At 47.5% G+C, this 27,705-nt stretch overlaps 1 protein-coding gene across 6 annotated transcripts in view; it reads right to left on the reverse strand.

Annotated features, from left to right (window-relative positions):
- The window catches only part of CDK14 (cyclin dependent kinase 14), a 1,134,790-nt gene that overhangs the window by 952,911 nt on the left and 154,174 nt on the right, over positions 1-27,705 (reverse strand). The window contains exon 1 of one of the 6 annotated variants that reach the window (XM_063921440.1): positions 17,277-17,514. The exons of the other annotated variants lie outside the window; for them this stretch is intronic. Coding sequence (XP_063777510.1) covers positions 17,277-17,310 — 34 coding nt within the window. The 5' untranslated portion in view covers positions 17,311-17,514. Of the gene's footprint in view, positions 1-17,276; positions 17,515-27,705 lie in introns of those variants that run through there. 6 annotated transcript variants of the gene reach the window in all.

The following is a 27,705-nucleotide window of genomic DNA, read 5'->3' on the forward strand; positions in this document are numbered from 1 at the left end:
AGCTAGTGTAGGTAGTGCACATTCCTTGTTACACAGTACACAACGGAGCACACGCCATGCAAATAACACACAATTATATCTGGTGCTCTGTGAAAGTGCTGCATGACGGTTGTAGTGGGCAGCAATATTATTATTATATATAAGGTGAAGACCTTTATGTATTCACAGCCCCATAACAGGGCACACTGTGCTTCACTCACCCCCTGGACGGCGCTCACTCCATAAATAGTAATCAAACCAGCGGGAGGGGCAGGTGGTTCTCATTACACCAACTCACTAGCCGCTGCTCAGAGCGTCTTACAGACGTTCCAAGCAGCAATGAGTTTCCACGGCACTAGGGGAAAGGCCCAATGGGGCAGATGTATTACCCTGGAGAAGGGATAAAGAAGTGATAAGTGCAAGGAGATAACGCACCAGCCAATCAGTTCAAATATGTAAATTGACACTTAGGAGTGGATTGGCTGGTGCGTTATCACCTTGTACTTATCACTGCTTTATCACTTCTCCAGGTTAATACATGTCTCTCCGCACACAGGCCCTCATTCAGAGTTGTTCGCTCGCTAGCTGCTTTTAGCAGCCGTGCAAACGCTAAGCCGCCGCCCTCTGGGTGAGTATCTTAGCTTAGCAGAAGTGCGAACGAAAGGATCGCAGAGCGGCTACAAAAAAAAAAAAAAAAGTGCAGCTTCAGAGTAGCTTCAGACCTACTCAGCGCTAGCGATCAATTCAGACTTTTCAGTTCCTGATTTGACGTCACAAACACGCCCTGCGTTCGGCCAGCCGCGCCTGCATTTCTTCAACCACGCCTGCGTTTTTGTCCGGCACGCCTGCGTTTTTCCACACACTCCCTGAAAACGGTCAGTTGACACCCAGAAACGCCCCCTTCATGTCAATCACTCTACGTCCACCAGTGCAATTGAAAAGCTTTGCTAGACCCTGTGTGAAACTACATCGTTCGTTGTAATAGTACTTTGCGCGTGCGCATTGCGGCGCATACGCATGCGCAGAAGTGCCTTTTTTTTTTCCTGATCGCTGCGCTGCGACCAAAATCTGCTATCGAACAACTCGGAATGACCCCCACAGTGCGGTAGCTGTGAGCAGGTGGAGGGAAAAGCCTGCAGCCAGGGCCAGGTACAGCTGGTACAGTCCCCAAGCTGTCCCACCCACACACCCTCGTTATGGCCCTGCGTACTCAGCCATAAGGTGGTCAGCCATACACATACAAACATAGAATTTGACGGCAGATAAGAACCACTTGGCCGATCTAGTCTGCCCCCATACACAAAAGCCGTTTTAGGCCATTCTAGGCTTAAGTGTTAAGTCTGTTGATAAAAGACAAAATGTATTGGCACACAAAGACCACAAATCAGAAGGTAAATGTGCCGAGACCGTGACCCCATGTGACCCGGTGTTGGTCTGTCAGCCATAGTCTGTGCCATGACACATCTGGTCAGATTCATTCAGTGTAGGGCGGAATTATTCTTCACACTGGAGAATCTGTCAGCAATGACCACACAGATGAGAAACATTTTCTGCATTTACTTATGATACACCCTTATCTTATTTTCAAGCCCTGCAATATAGCGATTAACAGCTTCCTTAGATAACCATTTCTGCACAGCACACACATAATCACAAGCAGATTGCTAAGTGGAAACAGACCCAAAGCCCGACAGACCGAGCTACAGAGTCCAAGTCCTGCAACCTCCCACCAGCCCTAGTGACATCATCACTGCCACTACGTTCTACCTAAAGTACATTATATATATATATATATATATATATATATATATATATATATATATATATATATATATATATATATATATATATATCTATCCTCATAGTGCGGCACTCGGACCCCAATAAAGACACATACACTGCACCTCTGTGTCAACGTTTCAATCGTTAAGATTTTTTTTGGTTTCTTCTTGTGAAAAAATGTCCTTAAATTTGGTGATTACTATGCATCTATCCTAGATAATAGCAGTGGCGGATTTAGCGGGGGGCGATTAGGGCGAACGCCCCCCCTACATATACCGGCACCGGGATGGAGGCCGGGATGGAGGCCGGGTCCCGGCGCGGTATTGGGAACGGGGTGGAGAGCGGTGCAGCGCGGCGGGGTACGAGGAGAGAGAGGAGCGTCATGACGCGCGTACAGCGACCTCTGTTCTGACCACGCCCCCTCCTTCCTGTACGTGCGTCAGGACGCTCTCTCTCTGTCTTAGTCCTCCGCCGCGCTGTACCGCTCTGCACCCCGTTCCCAATACCGCGGCGGGACCCGGCCTCCATCTATGAGGTGGGAGTGTGTGTGAGTGTGTGTGTGTCTCCCATTTCTCTCCCCCCCCCCCCCCCCCCCCCTCTTCTCCCTGCATAATTTGGCTGAATTTTGCCTCATTCTGTGTGCTATGTCATTTTTGCCTCATACAGTGTGCTATAATGTGATTTTTCCCTCATTCTGCGTGCTATCATGTGAATTTTGCCTCATTCTGCGTGCTATAATGTCAATTTCGTCTCATTCTGCGTGCTATAACGTCATTTTTGCCTCATACAGTGTGCTATAATGTGATTTTTCCTTCATTCTGCGTGCTATCATGTGAATTTTGCCTCATTCTGCGTGCTATAATGTCAATTTCGTCTCATTCTGCGTGCTATAACGTCATTTTTGCCTCATACAGTGTGCTATAATGTGAATTTTCCCTCATTCTGCGTGCTATCATGTGAATTTCGGCTCATTCAGTGTGCTATAATGTGAATTTTGGCTCATTCAGTGTGCTACAATGTAAATTTCGGCTCATTCAGTGTGCTACAATGTAAATTTCGGCTCATTCAGTGTGCTACAATGTGAATTTCGGCTCATTCAGTGTGCTACAATGTGAATTTCGGCTCATTCAGTGTGCTATAATGTGAATTTCGGCTCATTCAGTGTGCTACAATGTAAATTTCGGCTCATTCAGTGTGCTATAATGTGAATTTCGGCTCATTCAGTGTGCTACAATGTAAATTTCGGCTCATTCAGTGTGCTATGATGTGAATTTCGGCTCATTCAGTGTGCTATAATGTGAATTTCGGATCATACTGTGTGCTATAATGTGAATTTTAGCTCATTCTGTGTGCTATAATGTGAATTTCGGCTCATAGTGTGCTACAATGTGAATTTCGGCTCATTCAGTGTGCTATGATGTGAATTTCAGCTCATACAGTGTGCTATAATGTGAATGTCGGCTCATTCAGTGTGCTATAATGTGAATTTCGGCTCATTCTGTGTGCTGTAGAAACAGAATTTGTCGGCAGATAAGAACCACTTGGCCCATCTAGTCTGCCCCCTTTTTTTTTTTTTTTTTTACATTATTTTTATCTCTAACCTTATCTGATCCTTATTTCTTTGTAAAGAATATCCTTATGTCTATCCCATGCATGTTTAAATTGCCCTACTGTCTTATCCTCTACCACCCCTGATGGAAGGAATGGCGATTCGCCAGTCTGTATCACCAGTGCGCAGGGTTCTCTCCACTAACTGGCAACATTTTATTAGTAATGGCAACAATAGGAAATTTTAGAAGCGAACGGGAAGGGCATTACTAAGTGGGAGGGGCTATGAGTAGGGGGAGGAGTCATCATTCTTAAACCGCCCCCCCCCTAAAAGTTAAGTCTAGATCCGCCACTGGATAATAGTGATATACAATAGCTCTAATAAATTGATCAACACATTTGTAGTTTCATAGATAGCTGAAGATGGTGATGATGAGTGAAGGTGATTCCATATAACAGTCAGTGACGGGGACAGAGCTGAATATGCGAATCACCTCAGACAAGCAACTTCCTTTTGTTTCAAACTGTTTCTCCTTGGAGATCTGTGACCTGTATTACAGTAATCAGCTGTTTCATGCACTAAACTCCGTATATGAAAATAGGGGGAAAATAAATCAAACCTCCTAAAGAGTGCAAGTGTAGAGGATGCCAAAAGCAACCAGCCAGCTTCTACCTATCATTTATCAAGAACACTCTATAAAATGCTAGCGAGAAGGTGAATGGTTGGTTGCTATGTACAGCTTCTCCATTTGTCCACTCTTTAGAACAGGGGTGGCATTACTTTTGGACATGGTGATCTACTATTAAGGCTGAAAATCTCTTTCGATCTACCAAGTAGTGCCCAGAAAAGGGGGCATAAACTGTCCCACTAAAAATCGGGGCAGCTGGAAGGTACGCTTGTTAGGGCTTAGATACTTAGAAACTAAGATAACAAATCAATTTTAAATTAATGAAAAAGTCAGCAAGTATGTCACCAGCTCTCCCCAACATTCCCCTGGTATGTCCATCAAACCTCAGGTGCAGCTATATATCAGAGACCAGGTGCCTCTGAGACAGGAATGCCGCAATATACCAGGAACCAGGATTTTTTGAGACAGGAGAGCCGCTATATACCAGGAACCAGGATATTCTGAGACAGGAGAGCCGCTATATTAGAGACCAGGTGTCTGAGACAGTAGTGCCACTATACAGTACATCAGGGACCAGGGGGTATATGCAAGTTTGCCGGAGGTGCAGGATGACAGCAGAGAATGACTGTATTTTTAATGCAATTGGATTTGCCTTATGATTGCTGCTTTCCCGCACCTCCGGCAAACTCGAACCTTATTACATATACCACCAGGTATCTGAGACAGGTGTACCACTATATACCAGGGACAAGGTGTCATTGAGACAGGAGTGGTGCTATTTACCAGCAACCAGGTGTCTTTGAGACAGGGGTGCAGCTGGGGGACATATCTGTTCATAGTAGCTGCTGCTCTGTCTCTCTGTCTTTGCTTTTTAAACAATTTCCCAGGGGCCACAGGAAGTGTTTGATGTCCCCATTCTCCTCCAGCATCTCGCACCCACTGTCCACCTGCTCTGGGAAGCAGTTGAGAATGTGCAGCTGGAACATGGCTCTTCTGAGGACATCTTCCTGCCCATCTTCAACATAATGCTGCCACCACCATGCTTCAGTGTAGGGATGGTATTGGCCTGGTGATGAGCGGTGCCTGGCTGTAGGAACATCTCAAGGATGATCAGTGGAAACAGGCTCAATTTTGAACTTTTGGCAAATGCTGTGAATATTTATGTACATGTGATTTCTTAGTTTTTTATTTTTAATAAATTTGCAAAAAATCTGAAAAAAAAACTTTTTTCACATTGTCATTATGCGGTATTGTGTGTAGAATTTTGGAGGGAAAAAATGAATTTATTCCATTTTGGAATAAGTCTGTAACATAACAAAATGTGGAAAAAGTGAAAGCGCTGTGAATACTTTCCAGATGCACTGTAACATAAGGAGATTAGCCAGGGTTAGGGAAGCCAACCCCGGGCCATTTTTTCAATCCCGGGTATCGGGATTAAAAAATGGCCAATCCCGGGATTCCCGGGATAGGCTTTTTCCTAGGTGGCCGCCCCCCTCGCCGCACCCTGCCCCGCCCGCCCTGCACATATAACTCACCATATACCAGGGGCAGGCGGGAGGGGAACATCTTCTGAATGCTGCTCTCGGCTCCTACCAGCAGCTGACAGAGCAGCGTGACCTCTCACGCAGCGCTGGGGACCCGGAAGCAGGAAGCCGGGCAGCGGACGCTCAACGCTGATCCCTCAATCCCAGGGATTGGAGCTTCCAATCCCGGGAATGAATCCCGGCCATTTTTGGGCCTAAATCCCGGGATCCCGCGATTGGCCACCATAGCCAGGGTCACTATCCCCTTTATACCTCTAACTTTTCTGGACAGCTGGAGAGCAACTTTGGCAAATGTGGAGCTGCTGTGCTTCGGGCAAGGGGTGGCAATTGTTCCCCAGACTAGTCCTTCATCATTAATGATAGTGCTGCTCAACTTCCATGAGCTGCACCAGGCTGATCGTGCTTAAAAGTACTTATAGAAGGTAACCTATCTCAGCAGTGCCTGCTTAGTAGAATTAACAGCAATTACAGTAACATCATAGGAAGTAGATTATGATATTACTCGCTCTGCAGCGCTTTTCAATAGTCTGAGATGAGGGAATTAGACCCAAAGGGGTCTCCGCGCTTAGCCCTGCACAACCCAGTCATGGCAGATTAAAGTTTTCATTAATCTGTTAACAGGGCTACAGGTGAGGCCTCACTATTGCTGAGGGTGAACGATGGAGAAAGCACCTGTTGATAGACTAGCGGAGGCAGGAATAGCCTAGATTATAATAAGGACTACATATCGATGTGGCCATATTACTGTATATCCCTTACTGTCTGCCACATAACACTGTGGACTGTTGCAACATTAGATGGTATCTGAAGTTCAGTGATGTGACTGCCGGGTACCCTGTGTACATAACTCCCTACCATCCCGAGTTGAGAGAGATACCCTACCATCCCATGGTGGTCATGTTCGTACCAACCCATGGAAGGTCGGTAGGCATCACATGCCTGCAGCAATCGTGCCACACTCCATGGAGATAAGTATGTTTTAAATAGAAGACAAGGAGGTTGTGGGCAATAAAGCACTACAGAAATGCAAAGCACAGCCACTCAGAAAGTGGTCATAACAATGTGTCACAAATACGATTTTTAAAATGTTGGGAGGTAAGGGAAGCAGGTGAATAGTGCAGAGTTAACTGTACTTGTCTCTTGTCATCACATTGGATGAGTGAATGAGGCAGACAAGTGAAAAGGGCACGGGGAACACAGGGAACCATCACATAAGAACAATAGACAAGTAATAAAAAAGATCATGTAAAAGACAGACAACAGAATGGGGCAGAGAATGAAGATGCGTTAGCTCTCTCTTCTGAGAAATGACGGCAGGGCATGAATAAAGGGGGCAATTCAAAAAAAAACCAACAGGATTTTAATACCTACCGGTAAATTCTTTTCTCCTAGTCCGTAGAAGATGCTGGGGTCCACTTATTGACCATGGGGTATAGACGGATCCGCAGGAACCATGGGCACTCTTAAGACTTTTCAATGGGTGTGAACTGGCTGCTCCCTCTATGCCCCTCGTCCAGACTTCAGTTATAGGAACTGTGCCCAGGGAGACGGACATTTTGAGGAAAGGATTTACTTTAATACTAGTGGTGAGATACATACCAGCTCACACCTCAACCATGCCGCACACATGGCAATCAACAAAACACACGCCAACAGGCACGAATCAATTGCAGCAACAAGCTGAAACTAACATAACACAAATTGTGTATAACTAAACTGCAGGTAAAGTACGCACTGGGACGGGCGCCCAGCATCCTCTACGGACTAGGAGAAAAGGATTTACTGGTAGGTATTAAAATCCTGTTTTCCCATACGTCCTAGAGGATGCTGGGGTCCACTTATTGACCATGGGATTTATACCAAAGCTCCAGTACGGGCGGGAGAGTGCGGATGATCCTGCAGCACCGATTTACCAAACTTGAGGTCTTCATCGGCCAAGGTACCAAACTTGTAGAATTTTGCAAACGTATTTGACCCCGATCAAGTAGCTGCTCGGCAAAGTTGTAATGCCGAGACCCCCCGGGCAGCCGCCCAGGATGAGCCCACCTTCCTAGTGGAATGGGTCTTCACCGACTTCGGCAACGGCAATCCAGCCGTAGTATGAGCTTGCTGAATCATACTTCTGATACAACGTGCAATAGTCTGCTTGGAAGCAGGACACCCAATCTTGTTGGGAACATACAGGACAAACAAAGACTCTGTTTTCCTAATTCGAGCTGTTCTAGCGACATAAATCTTCAAAGATCTAACCACATCTAGAGACTTTGACTCAGTGAACGTGTCAGTAACCACTGGCACCACAATAGGTTGTTTTATGTGGAAAGAAGAAACCACCTATGATAGAAAATGTTGGCGAGTTCGCAACTCTGCCCTATCTTCATGGAAAATCAGGTAAGGGCTCTTGTGAGACAATGCCCCCAATTCAGACACCCGCTGTGCGGATGTCAATGCCAAAAGCATCACCACTTTCCAAGTGAGAAACTTCAACTCTATCTCTCGAAGAGGCTCAAACCAATCCGATTTAAGGAACTGCAACACCACATTAAGGTCCCATGGTGCCACTGGAGGCACAAAACGAGGCTGGATGTGCAGAACGCCTTTCACGAAGGTCTGAACCTCTGGAAAAGAGGCCAATTGTTTTTGTTAGAACACTGAAAGGCCGAAATCTGGACCTTGATTGACCCCAATCGGAGGCCCGCCTCCACACCAGCCTGCAGAAAATGGAGAAAACGTCCGTAAGAGCCTTCTTGGATTCACACCAAGACACATACTTTCTCCAAATACGGTGGTAATGTTTCGACGTTACTCCTTTCCTGGCCTGAATAAGAGTGGGAATTAATTCTTTCGGAATACCCTTACGGGCTAGGATCCGGCGCTCAACAGCCATGCCGTCAAACGTAGCCGTGGTAAGTCCTGATACACGCATGGCCCCTGCTGTAGCAGGTCCTCATGAAGAGGAAGAGGCCGAGGATCTTCTATGAGCAACTCCTGAAGATATGGGTACCAAGCCCTCCTTGGCCAGTCTGGGGCAATGAAGATGGTTCGAACCCTTGTTCTTCTTAGGATCCTGAGAACTTTTGGGATCAGCGGAAGTGGAGGGAAGACTTACACTGACTGGAATACCCACTGGGTCACTAGCGCATCCACTGCTATTGCTTGAGGGTCTCTCGACCTGGAATAATATTTCTGAAGCTTCTTGTTGAGACAAGATGCCACCATGTCTACTTGAGGAACTCCCCAAAGACTTGTCACCTCTGCGAAGACTTATTGGTGGAGGCCCCACTCTCCTGGATGGAGATCGTGTCTGCTGAGGAAGTCTGCTTCCCAGTTGTCCACTCCCGGAATGAAAATTGCTGACAGAGCTTTTGCATGTCTTTCTGCCCAGAGGAGGATCTTTGTCAACTCTGGCATTGCTGCTCTGCTTTTCGTTCCGCCCTGCCTGTTTATGTACGCGACTGCTGTTACATTGTCCGACTGGATCTGCACGGGATGATCTTGAAGAAGATGTACCGCTTGTCGGAGGCTGTTGTAAATGGCTCTCAAGTCCAGCACGTTTATGTGAAGACAGGCTTCCTGACTTGACGGACGATTTTCCTTGGAAGCTTTTCCCCTGAGTGACAGCTCCCCAGCCTCGGAGACTTGCATCCGTGGTTACCAGGACCCAGTCCTGAATCCCGAATCTGCGTCCCTCTAGTAGGTGCGGACTGTGTAGCCACCACAGGAGTGAAATCCTGGCTTTTGACGACAGGACTATTTTTCGGTGCATGTGAAGGTGGGATACCGACCACTTGTCCAACAGGTCCCACTGGAATACTCTGGCATGGAACCTGCCAAACTGTATGGCCTCGTAGGCCGCCACCATCTTCCCCAACAACTGAATGCACTGATGGATCGACACACTGGATGGTTTCAATAATTGTTTTACCATTTTCTGGATTTCCAGAGCCTTTTCCACTGGAAGAAATACTCTCTGAACTTCCGTGTCCAGAATCATCCTGAGAAAAGACAATCTTGTTGTCGGTTCCAATTGTGACTTTGGATAATTTATGATCCAACCGTGTTGTTGGAGTATCAACAGGGAGAGCGTGATGTTTTGTAACAGCTGCTCCCTGTATCTCGCCTTTATCAGGAGATCGTCCAGATAAGGAATTATGGCCCTCATTCCGAGTTGTTCGCTCGCAAGGCGAATGTAGCAGAGTTACACACGCTAAGCCGCCGCCTACTGGGAGTGAATCTTAGCTTCTTAAAATTGCGACCGACGTACGCGCAATATTGCGATTACAAACGAGTTAGCAGTTTCAGAGTAGCTCCAGACTTACTCTGCCTGTGCGATCATTTCAGTGCTTGTCGTTCCTGGTTGACGTCACAAACACACCCAGCGTTCGCCCAGGCACTCCCACCGTTTCCCCGGCCACTCCTGCGTTTTTTCCGGAAACGGTAGCGTTTTCAGCCACACGCCCCTGAAACGCCGTGTATCCGCCCAGTAACACCCATTTCCTGTCAATCACATTACGATCGCCGGAGCGAAGAAAAAGCCGTGAGTAAAAATACTTTCTTCATAGTAAAGTTACTTGGCGCAGTCGCAGTGCGAACATTGCGCATGCGTACTAAGCGGATTTTCACTGCGATGCGATGAAAAATACCGAGCGAACAACTCGGAATGAGGGCCTATATTGACTCCGTTTTGACGGAGGACCATCATCTCCGCCATCACCTTGGAGAATACCCTCGGCGCTGTGGAGAGACCGAAAGGTAACGTCTGGAACTGGTAATGGCAATCCTGAACCGCAAATCTCAGATAGGCCTGGCGAGGAGGATAAATGGGAACATGCAGGTAAGCATCCTTGATGTCTACCGACACCATGTAATCCCCCTCCTCCAGACTGGAAATCACTGCCCGAAGTGATTCCATCTTGAACTTGAACCGTTTCAAGTAGAGATTCACATTTTTTAGGTTCAGGATCGGTCTAACAGAGCCGTCCGGCTTCGGAACTACAAAGAGGTTTGAATAAAACCCCTCCCCTTGTTGCGGCAAAGGCACCAGGACTACGACCTGGTCCTGACATAATTTTTGGATTGCCACTGTTACTGCTTTTCTTTCTGGAAGAGAAGCTGGCAAGGTTGATTTGAAAAATCGGCATGGGGGAACGTCTTAAAACTCGAGCTTGTATCCCTGGGATACTGTTTGCAATACCCAGGGATCCAGGCCAGACAGAATCCAACCTTGGCTGAACAGTTTGAGACGTGCCCCCACCCGAGCGGCCTCCCGCAAGGGAGTTCCAGCGTCATGCTGAAGATTTGGCAGAAGTAGGGGTAGACTTCTGCTCCTGGGAACCTGGAGCCGCTGTGGGCTTCTTTCCCCTTCCTCTTCCTGCAAAGAAGGGGGAACCTCTCGCTCTTTTGTATTTATTGGGCTGAAAGGACTGCATGTGTGTGTGATAGGTCTTTTTTGCCGGTGCAGGTGCAGAGGGCAAAAACGTTGACTTACCTGCGGTAGCCGCCGAGACTAACGCATCCAGACCATCGCCAAATAAGGTCTCACCTTTATATGGGAGAGCCTCCATGTTTCTTTTGGAATCCGCATCCGCGTTCCACTGGCGAATCCACAATGCCCGCCTAGCTGATACCGCCATGGTAGCGGCTTGTGAACTCAAGAGTCCAATATCTTTCATCGCTTCTAGCATGTAGGCGGCAGCGTCTTTGATATACCCTAACTTAAGGAGTATCTCATCTTTATCAACCGTGTCAATTTCCGATGACACGCTGTCTGACCATTTTTCAATAGCGCGACTGACCCACGCACAGGCAATAGTGGGTCTGAGCAGTGTACCATTGGCAACATAAATGGATTTCAATGTAGTTTCCATCTTACGGTCAGCCGGCTCTTTTAGTGAAGCCGTGCCAGGTGCAGGGAGAATAACCTCCTTTGTCAACCTGGATAGTGCACTGTCTAACACGAGGTGATTCCCATTTTTTCCTGTCCTGTGCTGGGAAAGGGTAAGCTATCTGAATCCGCTTAGGAATATGAAATGTTTTCTCAGGATTCACCCACATTCCTGCAAAGAGAGCATTTAGCTCGTGGGAAGGAGGGAACGTGACTGTGGATTTCTTTTCCTTACATAAATAAGCCTTCTCCTGAAGTACAGGCGAGGCTTCTGTAACTTCCAACACGTCCCTTATAGCCACAATCATATATTGTATATTTTTTGCCAATTTATGATCTATTTCTCTAGAGTCACTATCGTCGACACAAGAATCAGAGTCTGTGTCGGTATCAGTATTCACAAATGGTCTCTTATGTGACCTAGAGGGGTCGCCTGCAGAAGGAAGAACTGAGTCCTGAAAAATCACATCTTCCACAGAATTTCTCTAGCATTCAGCCCGAGATTCAGACTTATCTAACCTCCTGTTAATAATTTGCATACTGTCACGTATTTCTTTCACCCATGCAGGCTCTTGGTGTGCCTGCAGCGCCACCACATTACAACTCTGTGTACGTAAAATGCCTTCCTCCGGGGAGGAACTCCCTGCCTCAGACATGCCTTACATGTGTACAGCACACACTCACAGACACACTGGGACTTATAAGGGGACAGACCCACAGCAAAATCTGTCAGAGGGACACAGTATAGGAGCAGCCAGTTCACAACCCCAGCGCCAGTATGTAATGTCTGTGAACACAGAATGCCCACAGACAACAGCGCTTTTACACAGTAATTCACACTAGTAATGCACCACCAAACGCTTTGTGCCCCCATTATTTGCACCCTGTACTTGTTGCCAGAAGTGTAGGAAAGGACCAGCATTGTCTCTGCAGCTGAGGAGAGAGAGGAAATGGCGCTGAGCAGTGTGCTGGCTGCCTGAGGAAGAAGCTCCGCCCCTGCAAATGGCACGTTTTTCACTCAGCAAGGTCTGTTAATATTTATACAGGCGGGGGTAGGGCTGTGCCAGCGACATCTTATGCCCCCTTTGCGCCAGCTTAAGGTAATATTTTGCTGCCCAGGGCGCCCCCCCCCTCATGCCAGCCGCACCGTACCTCAGCCGTCACTTTACTTGATAGAAGATCTGTCTTCTTCTACTCACCTGTCTTCAGACTTCTGGCTCTGCGAGGGGGGTGACGGCGTGCTGTGGGAGTGAGCATCTAGACACAGCTAGCGTTCAGTTCCCTTCAGGAGCTAATGGTGTCCTGTCAGCCAGAAGCAGAGCCATGAAACTCTTCAGGAAGTTGGTTCTGCTTCTGCCCCCTCAGTCCCACGAAGCAGGGAGTCTGTTGCCAGCAGTTCTCCCTGAAAATAAAAAACCTAACCTAACCTAAATCTTTTTCAGAGAAACTCAGTAGAGCTCATCAGAGTGCATCCAGTCTCCTGGGTACATTTCTAAAACTGAAGTCTGGAGGAGGGGCATAGAGGGAGGAGCCAGTTCACACCCATTGAAAAGTCTTAAGAGTGCCCATGGCTCCTGCGGAACCGTCTATACCCCATCGTCAATAAGTGGACCCCAGCATCCCCTAGGACGTATGAGAAAATTAGTAATGACAACGCAACATAAGACTCCTATTTTTCGGCAAGTTAGATGCATCCTAGAATTAGATCTGCTCTAATTCTATGGGCTATAGATGTTACCTTAATTGAATAAATGCTTAAAAAGTGAAACCTACAAAATGTTTACGTTCAATAAACATGATGGTGATTAAAGCGAGTCAAGGTCCACAGCAACAGTATCATGTGTGACCCCACCAGGACAGCAGAAAGTATCCCTCGGCATATTGTACAAAGTTGGCAACTATGCATGGAAGCTGTATATATGCAGAGTGCACTGTAGCCATAATGTACACTACGGGACATGGAGTAGCAGCATACATTGTGGGCACAGTGGGGCAGCAATGTATACCAGGGGAGGGGGGGGGGGGGGGATGCACAGGGGCAGCAACATACACCCTGGGCCCTGAGCTAATGTCACAGCTAAATCACACTCCCATTAATGTGGAAGCATGAAAATTGCACCCCAAAAAAGTGGGTTTGTTTGATGTGTTTTTTTTTTTAGGTTCTAAGCCCTGATTTAAGTACTAGGTGCTTGGAAGATAGAACACTCTGGTAACAGGGCAACACAATATATGAACAGCACAGAGGATAGCCAGCTTCTTTACCTGGAAATGTCAGACCCTCAAAGGTTCTACTTTTATTCAGAGGTGATGGCACATCCTCATGATAAAATAATGAAGTGCACCTGATAACCCGCACCTGGCTTACGTTACCTTATATACGGACATGGAAAGGAAGGAATTGTAGTTCAAAGAGAGGGGAATGGGAAATCTTGAGCAGTAGTAATGTTAAGAATAATAGAACAGTATATAGATGTATAGAATCAATCTACTATGTCTATTAAATAAACCTCCCTGGAATTGGGATAATAGTATCACATGTGGAGGTGCGCCCCTGAGAGCTTGTGTATGTAGTGGCAGGGTAGAGGGGAAAAGTACTATTTCCTTTGTGGGGGTACTCTACGATATTTTCATTATTACAATAAAAAGATAAGTATTAAACTATTTTTAAAGAGTGCCCCCACAAAGAAGAGAGTACTTTTTCCTCTACCCTGTGACATGGAAAGGAAGGAGTAAGGGTGTACTTACTTTCATATCGGGCTTATATTTTGTTGAATAAATGATGTCAAAGTTTAATCTATTCCTTTTGGTCGCAGAAGAATAAAGGTTTCAAGTTTTACAGCTTGGTAAGAACCGGATAATTATTAATTATTCCTGGATATGTAAAAAATCTACATACATTTTACAGTACGCTCTTTTTCACATGACGTACGTACATAGTTTTTACCTATATTAAACAAAAACATATGTAAGGACAGTACAGTATATATTTTCCATGAAAATGTTTCTCAAAAATATATATATTTTTAGGAAGTATGTTAAACATACATTAAAGTTTATCCTAAGTAGCTTGTGATCTAAAAAAACTCAACAGACATATTATTTCGAACCAACACATATATTAATTCTCTCAATACTACAATAACTGGGGTTTTACTTGCATTTCTTAACCCTAACCCTCCCCGATGGTGCCTAAAACTAACCCTCCCCCATCCTAACCATAGCATTCCCCTTCCCCGCAGCCTAACCCTCCACGCGGGAGCCTAAAACTAACCCCGCCTCCCATAAGCATTCCCCACTACCTAACCATCCCCTGGGGTGCCTAAACCGGGTTCACTACGATCTGCCGGCGGCCGGCCTCCCGGCGACCAGCATACCGGCGCCGGGAGGCCGGCCGCCGGCTTACCGACAGTGTGGCGAGCGCAAATGAGCCCCTTGCGGGCTCGCCACGCTACGCGCGCCACACTATTTTATTCTTCCTCCAGGGGGGTCATGGACCCCCACGAGGGAGAATAAGTGTCGGTATGCCGGCTGTCGGGCTCCCGGCGCCGGTATGCTGGTCGCCGGGAGCCCGACCGCCGGCATACTGAAGACCACCCCCTAAACCCAACTGACCCCCACGACAAACTAACACTAATTATAGGCCGCATACTTATGAGCTTAAAGATCATTGTTAGCTCCACTCGTCAAATACCCCAACAGGTCACGTTTTTAGGATTTCTGTCTGTGGAAAAAGTGGACATAATTACTGACCCAGCAAAACAGATGAACTCACCAGTGCATGAATATATAGATCCAGAACACATGACCTGTTTTGGTTACTTGAAGATTGGAGTTGAAAATCCTTTGCTGTGGGGGTAGGGCATGAAATCCCAGCAGTCGATATTCCGTCTAGAATCCAGACACGTCCCAATAAGTATTTACTTCCTACCCCTAATATTAACCCACCCCTCCCACAGACTCACCCTACCCTCCCTCTCCCACAGATTCGTCAATAACAGTGTAAGAATACCATGATGTTGCCCACCTTCCCCCTTCTTAAATAGTGTGATGTGGGGTTGGAGTAGCATCTTCTATTCTTGGGAGTAAGGCACTTGGCCCACACCCCTGCCCATTACTAATATGAAGGAGCAGCAGCTGAGAGATGCACAACTAAGAAGATGCCAGCTGCAGCCGCTCTACGTCTGCGTCCGGCACCGCTGTGATATTCAGGACACGGAATGAGAGAATGACGTTATATAACTCATTCGCCTGGGTTTAACATAATAGCAGCACTGGCCCTGGTATGGCCCCAAAAAGATCTGAGTGTGTGGTCATTTTCCTGTTAGGCTAACAGGCTGCCAGAGACCATGGGCATTCAGCCAGCGTTCCAAATATCCAATCTGGCTACCCATGTCACCCCTGACAGATAATATTGTTTCTTTTTTTGCATAAGGGTATAATATGAATATCTGGTTCCCATCCCAATATATCTAGTCCCACCAGCTCCTTCTGCACTGGCACTGACTGGTTGATGGGCCTAATTCTGAGTTGATCGCAGCAGCAAATTTGTTAGCAGTTGGGCAAAACCATGGGGGTAATTCCAAGTTGATCGCAGCAGGAAATTTTTTAGCAGTTGGGCAAAACCATGTGCACTGCAGGGGAGGCAGATATAACATGTGCAGAGAGAGTTAGATTTGGGTGGGTTATTTTATTTCTGTGCAGGGTAAATACTGGCTGCTTTATTTTTACACTGCAAATTAGATTGCAGATTGAACACACCACACCCAAATCTAAAGGGCCCTACACACTCGGCGATGCGCCGCCGAGGTGCCCGACGGCCGATACGGCCGACGAGCAACCCGGCGGCGGGGGGGCAGTGACGGGGGGAGTGAAGTTTCTTCACTCCCCCCGTCACCCGGCTGCATTGAAGTGCAGGCAAATATGGACGAGATCGTCCATATTGGCCTGCATGCACAGCCGACGGGAGATCAGCGATGAACGAGTGCGGGGGCCGCGCATCGTTCATCGCTGGAGTCTCCACACTGAAAGATATGAACGAGTTCTCGTTCATTTATGAACGAGATCGTTCATATCTTTCAGAATATCGGCATGTGTGTAGGGCCACTAACTCTTTCTGCACATGTTATATCTGCCTCCCCTGCAGTGCACATGGTTTTGCCCAATTGCTATCAAAAATCCTGCTGCGATCAACTTGGAATTACCCCCCATGTGCACTGCAGGTGGGGCAGATATAACATGTGCAGAAAGAGTTAGATTTGGGTGTGGTGTGTTCAAACTGAAATCTAAATTGCAGTGTAAAAATAAAGCAGCCAGTATTTACCCTGCACAGAAACAAAATAACCCACCCAAATCTAATTCTCTCTGCACATGTTACATCTGCCCCCCCCCCCCCCCCCCCCCCCCCCTGCAGTGCACATGGTTTTGCCCAATTGCTAACAAACTTGCTGCTGCGATCAACTCGGAATTACCCCCAATATCCATTAGGTGCTGGTTCCTATTGAGACCAAAAGCCGCTACATTCAATTTTAGTCCAAAGTAAAAGAGACGCCATTGTATATGTAGGTGACAGGTCCACTGGGCTACGGCAGAGATAACCAATTCTGTATCCAAAAAGGTAAAAGGTGTATTTCATGCAGTACCAGCAATCACACTACTTCGTAACAAACAAATGTTTATCTATGAGCTACTTAAATGTGATACACAGACAGCTTAGCGGATGTGTAAATGTAATTTATAGACGTCATACACTTCTCAGATCTCAGCTGCGCCCGTCCGCCTTCAAAATACCCTGTAATGACTGCGAAAGGTCACGAACATACAGTAATAGGGCTAAATATACATTTAAAGAAAAACCTCAGTTAAAAAACTATTACTGTTGCAATAAAACCGCCTGTTTCCTGGTAACCTTACCGTTGGGGGGAGGGGGGGGTCTCACATTGCGCATGGTTTCATTGGACGGCTGTAGTGGCCCGGCAGCAGCATTTAAATACTGTATCTCCCATCAAGCCCTGAAGATTGGACAGTTACGTGCAGCAGCGAGTGTCCATGGGGCTGCGAAATGTGGAACATGGGCTGTCACGCTTCTGTCGCTTGGTAGCTGTTCAAAGCACTGACATCACACTGCACTATATATGGAGAGGATGACACGTTACATAAAATGGAATGATAAAGAAAATAAAGCTGCCCACCCCTATTCATGAAGCAGTGAAAAGTGTGGAGAAGTGAGCCAGAGGAGAAGTTGCCCACGGCAACCAATCAGCATTGACATATCATTTATAATTTGCATACTATACAATTGTACGGAGCAGCTGATTGGTTGCCATGGGCAAATACTCCACAGGCTCAATTCTCCACTCTTTTCACGGCTTCATGAATAGACCCCTAAATGTCTTCATGCATAACATTATTCTAATGTTACCAAGGTGCTATCATCAATAGACTGGGATAAACCATCAGGAATCCTGGTGGGAGTGAACTAAGGGGTCTATTTACAAAGCCCTTGATGGACATAAAGTACCAGCCAACCAGCTCCTAACGGTCGTTTTTCAAACACAGGGACAGATGTATTAAGCCTGCAGACGGCATAAGGAAGTGATAAACCAGCGATATGTGCAAGGTGATAAACCCACCAGCCAATCAGTTCCAAAATGTAAATTAACTGATTGGCTGCTGCGTTTATCACCTTGCAGATATCACTGGTTTATCACTTCCTTATGCCATCTGCAGGCTTAATACATCTGTCCCACAGCCTGTAACATGGCAGTTAGGAGCTGATTGGCTGGTACTTTACCTCCATCCAAGGCTTAGTAAACAGACCCTAAGATTATTTACTGCCTCCACTCATATGGAAGTGCAATATTTTGCCTAGGGGCTGCATCACCACAGGGACAGCCTCACAACCCACCTGACGGACTACTCTGTGCTCTACAATCCGGATGTGGAGATTTGTCACTAGAACTAGTCACCTAAGCGTCTAAGAGGGAGATGTATGAATCCTTCCAAAGAGGACAACTGGAGTTGCTGCCCATAGAAATCCATCAGATTCTACCTATCATTTATCTAGTACATTCTATTAAAGGATAGCTAGAATACTATTGGTTGCTATGGGCAACTTCACTTGTCCTCATTACAAGGTTTGCTACAGTTCCCACTAAAAAAAACGCAACAAGGCCTACTGGTAATTTCAGAGGCCAGCAGCTTCCACCACTTGACTTATATTTTTGGTTCTCCATATGAACTAGCTAGAGGCTGCTATAGAGAAGAAAATACAAAAAAATCTTTGAATCCTGGGAGTGCTTTCTAGTTATCCTTTCCTAACAGTCCAGGGGGTAAATGTACTAAAGGTTCTAAAAATGAAAAGTGGTGATGTTGCCCATAGCCACCAATCAGATTCTGTCTATCATTTTGTAGGATGCAATAGCGAAATAATAGACAGAATCTGACTAGCTGTTATAGGCAACATCACCACATTTTTATAACCTTTAGTAAATTTACCCCCCAGATGTACTAAGCCTTGCAAAGTGATAAAGTGGAGAGAGATAAACTACCAACAAATCAGCTCTTATCATTTTTCAAACATAGGGCGGGATGTATTAACATACATCGCCGCACCTCGCCGGTTACCGCAGCGATGTTGATCGCGTATGTACTAACATATGCGATCAACATCGCGATGCGGTGACGGAGGCCCCCCGCGATACCTGTTAGGTGGTCTGCGGGGGGGCTCCGTCACCTCCATGGGGTCCTCACACTGCCTTGATGCCGGGTAGCAGCAGCAGGCTGCCCCCGGCGCCTCCTCCTCCCCCCTGCAGCCGGAAGGACGTCCGGCTGCGTTGCTAGGGGGAGGAGGAGATTACCTTCCGGGTCAGGTAAGCTGGGGGGGAAGGGGGTCGGCGTCTGCGGCGGTGTCGACGGGTTGCGGCGGTCGGCGAAAAGAAGCCCATAGGCTTCTATAGGGTATCGCCATCCAGAGATGGCGATACCCTGGACGCCGAAAACGCGGCGGTAGGGTGTTAGTAAATATGAAAATGCGGTAAAACCCCCGTTTTCGGGGGTTTTACCGCATTTTTGCTTTAGTACATCCCGCCCATAGCCTTTAACATGGCAGTAAAGCTGGGTACACAATGGCCCGATGGGCACCTAGCCGATATGACGGGCTGACATATCGGAACCTGGGTACACATTGGGCAATGTAATGAAGGTCGCTCCTTCCTTCATTACACATGCGGCAGGCGCCAGCGTTATCTCTAGGTTTGACGTGCAGCACATCAAACCTAGCACCGCGGGCACCCGCAACTTGCTGGTACAGAATGAGCCATCAGGACGTTAGGTCAGTCTGAATTTGCCGGAATCAAAATACTGGCCTGACATTGTGCCAGTGTGTACCCAGCTTAAGAAGCTGATTGGCTGGTACTTTATCTCTCTCCAAGGCTTAGCTTAAGATATGGGTCTTCAACCTGCGGCCCACCAGCTGCTGTGGAACTGCACATGCCAGCATACCATGCCACAGTTTTGCTATTAAGGCATGCTAAAACTGAGCAGGGCATGCTGGGATGTGTAGTTCCACAACAGCTGGAGGCCGACAGGTTGAAGACCCATGGCTTAAGATATCCATGGCTCAGCACAGATGGCTAAATCAAATTGACTGAGGTACTAATAAGTCACCTGTGGTCAGGCATGGATATGCTTAAAACCTGGACCATTAGGGTGCCTTGAGGACAGAGGGGGACATTTACTAAGCAGTGATAACAGCGGAGAAGTGAGCCAGTGGAGAAGTGGCCTCATCAACCAATCAGCAGCTCTGTATCATTTTATAGTCTGCAAATTATAGATGTTACTTCAGTGCCGATTGGTTACCATGGGCAACTTCTCCACTGGCTCACTGCTCCACTCTTATCACTGCTTAGTAAATGTCCCCCAGAGATTGGAAACGTCTGCCTTCTGTAGGAAAGGAGACGATATGAGAAACACATGACACACAGAATTCACTGATTTATGTCAGATTACTCTGCGAGTGGGAATTACTTGCTTTCAGGGACTGATTTAAAGATGGCTGCAAATGCGTTTTTTTAACGCAGTTGAGTCATTATCGGCAGTCTACACATGCAACTCAGTCACACTGTGCACGCGCCGCGGTAGTCTTGCGACATCGGATGTAGTCACAAAGTTGTTGACAGGGATTGTTTGGGAAGGTAACGAGGATTTGGCGGCAAAAACGCAGACGTGTCATGTGATCGTTTTGGGGGCGTGCTACTGCGATCCCGTACACAGTTATAGTGACTATGGCATCCCTTGTCCTGCAGTCATGCTGCGAGACCACATGGCCGCTCGGAACTTCGATAATCCACTGATCTGCGACGGACGCGCTGCTTCTTTATACACAGCCGCTGGGATTTGCAAAGCCGCCTCCGGTCAATAGAAATCCAGGAAGCAGCAGTTGTATATTGTCGCACATTCTACTGCGCACAAATTTGCATTTGCGGATACATTTGAATGCAACTCTCAATCAGGCCTTCAAAACACATATTAGTGAGGCGTAGCAAATTTGACTTTGTACAGACTCACAGCAGAGGCTAAACTCTGTCAGTCAAATATATATAAGCATAATAAGAGTCTTCAGTTCCACACATGTTATATTAGAAGTGATTTATTCAATAAAAGCGCAATGAAATCTTGGTCTAATTTATTCTGGTTTTATTGGAACATTTGAGAAATTTGCAGCGCAACAGAATTTGATGTTACAGGTTGAGTATCCCTTATCCAAATTGCTTGGGACCAGAGGTATTTTGGATATGGGATTTTTCCGTATTTTGGAATAATTGCATACCATAATGGGATATCATGGTGATGGGACCTAAATCTAAGCACACAATTCATTTATGTTTCATATACACCTTATACACACAGCCTGAAGGTCATTTAATACAAATATTTTTAATTATTTTGTGTATTAAACAAGGTTTGAGTACATTGAGCCATCAGAAAACAAAGGTTTCACTATCTCACTCTCACTCAAAAAATTCCGTATTTCGGAATATTCCGTATTTCGGAATATTCCGTATTTCGGAATATTTGGATATGGGATACTCAACCTGTACTTATTATTCCCTGTGGATGTCATCATCAATATTATCGATTTTTGTCTACACCATGCAACAATGTTAACGGATTTTCTGAAAAGCAAAAACTAACAACGTAAAATCGGAACCGCTCCCATTTACAATGAAAAAGTGAGTTTTGTAGCCTAATACATGATTTCTCCTCCTATAAACGCGCCCGCCAAAGGGATTGCCAGATTGTACAATAATAAACCATTAATCTGACTTCTACAAAAAGTATTCGAGATTAATTACAGGAAAATGTTCTCAAGATGGATCTATTAAGAGAACAAAAAGGAAAAATACAAATTAGCTTCTGATAAATACCAGTGTGGAACAGTTTACTGTTCCTAGAGGCATCAAAACCATCAATCTATAAAGAAGGTATGAAAACTGCCTCCACTATTTCATACATTGCAAAAATGTTACTACGAACCGAGATTGTTGTTGGAATACAATATTCATGTAATATTCTCACATCAGTGAGGATCGTGCCAGAGACTTGGACGTAGCAGTCTGCAGGCTTGAAAGTTTGGCAGCCGATATTTGGCACCTGATCAGCATCACATTTTCCAAGTGTAAAATGAAAAGAAATATTTGTATCACTCAGTTACATTTGGGTGAACTCTCCCAAGCAACAGCATTGAGGACTAACGAGGTGAATGGACCTCGGACCTCCTCTTCTCCATATAAGGCTGAGGCAGGCATAGAATGGGGTACATTTGCATTGCTGAGAATGCTGTTCCGCTACATGGTATTTCCTCTCCAGATTCAGTGAAAGTTCCAGGACTGCAGAACAAGAAAATGCTCTGGAACGGTGACAGCAATAACTGGGCCTAGTTAGGATAGGAAAGGCCAAACTAAATAAATCACAGGACTCTATGCCTGCAGTGAAGTAGCAACTCAAGAACCTGTATAAGGGTTTAAGAATGGAATATAAATGGGTAGAACAGCCCAGAGGACATGGGACATTTCAGAATGTAGCAGCCACTTAACCTTCTCACCCCAGTATCTACGCAATGCCTTTGGGGCACTGCATTAGGTAGAGCCATCTGCTGGAAACACTAACTGCAAACACCGCAATTGCTTTAGCCGCGCTGACAAATCTACCATTGTTTTGTAACTACAGGCTATAAGGGGAAAAAAAAAAAAAAGTTATGGGGAAAAAAGAAAAACTAAAGTTGTTGAAGCCCAATGACTATATATCTGCACTGCATGTCTATAAAAAAGTTGGACTGTAAATGGGTCAAAATAATCTAGTATTTTATATATACACGTCTTTTCAAATTCAGTGCGGCTGCTGCAGCCAGATTTGGAACCATATGCTAACATGCATGTACGCATACCTACCAACACCGATGAAGTGGAAGTCGGGACTTCTGCTCGGCAAAGCCGGTCCCGCATCCGAAAAGGGGCATGGCCTTGGGAGCGGACATGGCTTCACAGATATGACACGTTTGCAAGCAACGCCTTCCAATTTCATCACTTAGGAGGCATGCTCAGTGCCCTGTTGGCAGGCCCCCAGCCCCTGTCTCCCGTGCAAAACAGAGTGACAGGAGGCCTCCCAAAGCCCCATGCCCCCCCCCCCCCCCCTTTCCCGGAAGGACACTGCAAACAGAGCGCAAAAAAATGGGACTGTCCTGTGAAAAAAAAAATTGGGACAGTTGGGAGTAGGGGATCCCGGAATTTTGGGCAAAAATCATCCGGGATTCAATCCCAGGATTGGAAGCTCCAGTCCCAGAATTGGAAGCTCCAGTCCCGGGGATTACGGGATTCATGCGCCCCTTTGTTTTTTTTAAAGCCAGGCAGCGTCGAGCCTGCGCAGCGTGATATGAAGTCACAGGTCATGCTGCGCAGTCAGCCGTCACCCGCTGCCGAGCCTGAAGGACGTGTCCCACCCTTCCACCACCGTAGTATGGCGAGATATGTGTGTGGGGCGGTGCGGGACGAGAGGGGCGGACACACAGGAAAAAAAGCCAATCCCGGGTATACCAGGATTGACCATTTTTCAATCCCGATACCCGGGATTGACAAAATGGCGCAGGATTGGCTACTCTAGTTGAGACTTGAGAGGTATGGTATACATCCATCCTCATGGTTATAGTCATCCCTTCGTCATACGCAGGACTCAAAGTAGGGCTGGAACTCTGGCCAGATGCTCACAAACCTGTTCTTTTGCGTGTGCCCGCATTGTTATTGCCCAATTGGCACCCAGAAATGCCTGTTTCATGGATGGAGAGAAAGGTCAAAGATTTGTCGAATTATGACTCGCTCGGAGATGCGCAAAGATGCGTTTATTGCAACGATTCACTTACTGCTGCAGCATACGGAGTACAGCAAGGACGAGGTTAGAGTTGTACGCTGTGGGTTACAGGTTACTATATTTAGCGTCTCTCGACTCTAAACTAAAAATGCACAGGTGTTGCAAAGATACTCTTCCTCAGGGCCGGCTCCAGGCCTACTAGCACCCTGAGCGAGAAAATTTAAAAGTGCCCCCCCCCTCCCCCATGCGCGCGCCGAAGGCGCGCGCTCCTGAAAAAGTGGGTGTGGCCTCCTGAAAAAGTGGGCGTGGTCTCGCCCCCCCCAGCAGTGCCAGCTACACATGACATGCCCTCCGGCAGTGCCAGCTACACGTGACATGACTCCCAGCAGTGCCAGCTACACATGATAGTGTTCACTTTTTAGGGCAGGTTGCTGATCACAGGGAGGGCACATTTTTAAGTTAGGTGGGCAAAATGATGTACATATTGTAATGCTTGTTGTACCCATTTCCACACGCTAAAGCATGGACTGTGCGCGCCGAAGGCGCGCAGCAAAAATTTAGGGGAGTTACTTCGTGGGGAAGGTGCGTAGCCACATTATAGTGGCAATTCACATTACACCACACAGTAGTGCAGCTAATACACATTGCACCAGGTAGAACCTCCTATAAGAGCACGTTAGACACATTGCGCCAGGTAGAGCACTGAGACACACTGCCCAGCCACAGACGCCTAGCGGGAACACTACATGATATGCCCCCCAGCAGTGCCAGCTACACATGACATGCCCCCCAGCAGTGGCAGCTACACGTGACATGCCCCCCATCAGTGCCAGCTACATAAATGGCCACACAGTTCCAGATGGATAAATGCCCCCACAGCGCAGATATGCCCCCACAGTGCCAGATACATTAATGCCCTCACAGTGCAAGATATGCCCCCACAGTGCAAGAAATGCCCCCACAGTGCAAGAAATGCCCCCACAGTGCCAGATACATAAATGCCCCCACGGTGCCAGATACATAATTGCCCCCACGGTGCCAGATACATAAATGCCCCCACGGTGCCAGATACATAAATGCCCCCACGGTGCCAGATACATAAATGCCCCCACGGTGCCAGATACATAAATGCCCCCACGGTGCCAGATACATAAATGCCCCCACAGTGCCTGATACATAAATGCCCCCACAGAGCCAGATATGCCCCCACAGAGCCAGATAAATGCCCCCACAGAGCCAGATAAATGCCCCCACAGTGCCAGATAAATGCCCCCACAGTGCCAGATAAATGCCCCCACAGTGCCAGATATGCCCCCACAGTGCCAGAAATGCCCCCACAGTGCCAGATATGCCCCCCACAGTGCCAGATATGCCCCCCACAGTGCCAGATATGCCCCCCACAGTGCCAGATATGCCACCCACAGTGCCAGATATGCCACCCACAGTGCCAGATATGCCCCCACAGAACCAGATATGCCCCCACAGTGCCAGATATGCCCCCACAGTGCCAGAAATGCCCCCACAGTGCCAGAAATGCCCCCCACAGTGCCAGATATGCCACCCACAGAGCCAGATATGCCCCCACAGTGCCAGATATGCCCCCACAGTGCCAGAAATGCCCCCCACAGTGCCAGATATGCCACCCACAGTGCCAGATATGCCACCCACAGTGCCAGATATGCCACCCACAGAACCAGATATGCCCCCACAGAGCCAGATATGCCCCCACAGTGCCAGATATGCCCCCACAGTGCCAGATATGCCCCCACAGTGCCAGATATGCCCCCACAGTGCCAGAAATGCCCCCCACAGTGCCAGATATGCCACCCACAGAGCCAGATATGCCCCCACAGTGCCAGATATGCCCGCACAGTGCCAGAAATGCCCCCCACAGTGCCAGATATGCCACCCACAGTGCCAGATATGCCCCCACAGAACCAGATATGCCCCCACAGAGCCAGATATGCAATGCCCCCCACAGTGCCAGAAATGCCCCCCCCATAGCCAGAAATGCCCCCACAGTGCGGATCCCCCCAATACCTGCGGCGCTGCTGGGGAGGAGTACTGCTGCTGTCCGCCTGTCCGAGTGTGCTGGCGAGCGGGCGGGAGTGCTGGCGGGCGGGCGGGCGGCCGGCGAGTCAGAGTGAGCCTGGGTCCGGGTGGCCACTTGTGTGCACTATGGCGCCGGCGTCTGACGTCAGACACCGGCGCCGCGCAGCGCGCATAGCGCACAGTGCACACGGGCCAATGCTGCACACACAGGGCCGGCTCCAGCATCGAATATGGCGGCGCCAGCGCGCGGCGCCCATTAAGGGTGGCGCCCTGTGCGGCCGCTCTATTCGAACATGCCTAGAGCCGGCCCTGCTCTTCCTCGTTACTTTTGTACATAGGATCTTCCATTTATCCATTTGCGGTCACTGGTAAGAAATAAAGAAATGACATAAAGCCGTACTCCCCTGAGCGGAGAGCTAGTCTATGGGCTACACTCCACAGGCCCAACCAGAAGCTCGGAAATCTCAGTCAATGGAGGTGACCTGCAATCCTTTTCCAACCTCACTTCCCAGCATGCCCAGTAATGGCCAGACCAAATGCAATCTAATGATTATCGCCCATTACCGACGTTCTTTGGGCAAACAGGTTGCCCTATCAGTCTGCCTGCCTGACCTCTGTTGTGCGTGCGGCCTGCATTAGGCAAAGAGAAGTCTTTGGAATCAGTTTATAAGTACAGGCTTTTATTTCATCCTTATCAGCGGAGTTCTGTTTCCCGCTGACATCTCCAGCACAGCTACTGTGTTATCTACAGTAAATAACAAGGCACGCTTACTCCAATGGTTCTGTAGCAGCCATGAAGGGACAGGTTACACATGGGAATATATAGGTAGAGATAAGCAGCCATAAATAGCACATATAGGGGTAAATGTAATAGGGTCCGAGATGCCGGAGGTGGTGGATTTTGGCCGTGAATGCCTGAAGTTTTAATGCCGCAAATCGGGTTGCTTTTGCCTTGTAAAATGATTGCCACTTTAAAAATCCTCCTCCTCGGACCATATTCCATTTACCCCATAGGGGCACATTTATTAAACTAATTTTGCAGGAAATTCCCTAAAACACATTTCTTTTGGGGAAAACCCGCAAAATGCGAGTGTCCCCTGGATCCCCTCAGATATCTGCTGCGGTTTTCCCCGTTTCCGATCTCACTAGTCCCTATGGGGCTGATACATTGTTAGATTTGCCAATCTCCAAAATGTGAAGCCACTGTAAGCCTAAGGGCTAGATATTGAAGATATTACTGGGAGACGGATCCTCCGGGTCCCTCCCCAGTAAAAGCCACTCACACATGCGCTGTATGAGGACTGCACACGCACAGCAGATCACACAGCATAAAGTGAAGTGATCTCTGATGCAATAACTTTACACATCGTAGGAACGAACCCCCATCAGAGACCTTGTACCTGGATGGGATTTTGAATACATCCTAGCGGTAAAAATAAATAAAAAATAATAATATCTTTTCTCATACATCCTAGAGGATGCTGGGGACGCTTCAAGAACCATGGGGCATAGACGGGATCCGCAGGAGACATGGGCACTTTAAGACTTTGAAAGGGGTGTGAACTGGCTCCTCCCTCTATGCCCTCTCCTCCAGACTCCAGATGCACAACTGAGGAGCTCTACTGAGATTCTCGGAAAAGACTTTTCAGGGAGGACTGCTGGCAACTGTCTCCCTGCAGCGTGGGACTTAGGGGAGAGAAGTCAGACCTACTTCTGGGGAGTTAAAGGCTCTGCTTCTTGGCTACAGGAAACCATCAGCTCCTGAGGATTTGGAACACTAGGTACGCCTAGGGGTTCATTCCCAGAGCCCGCCGTCACCCCCCTTGCAGAGCCGGAAGACAGGTGAGTAGAAGAAGATAGAAGACTTCAGTGACGGCTTTCTGAGGTACCGCACAGCGATCGCGCTGCGCGCCATGCACCCATACAC

This window comes from Pseudophryne corroboree, chromosome 5 (assembly GCF_028390025.1).
Source record: "Pseudophryne corroboree isolate aPseCor3 chromosome 5, aPseCor3.hap2, whole genome shotgun sequence".
NCBI classification, from domain to species: Eukaryota; Metazoa; Chordata; class Amphibia; order Anura; family Myobatrachidae; genus Pseudophryne; species Pseudophryne corroboree.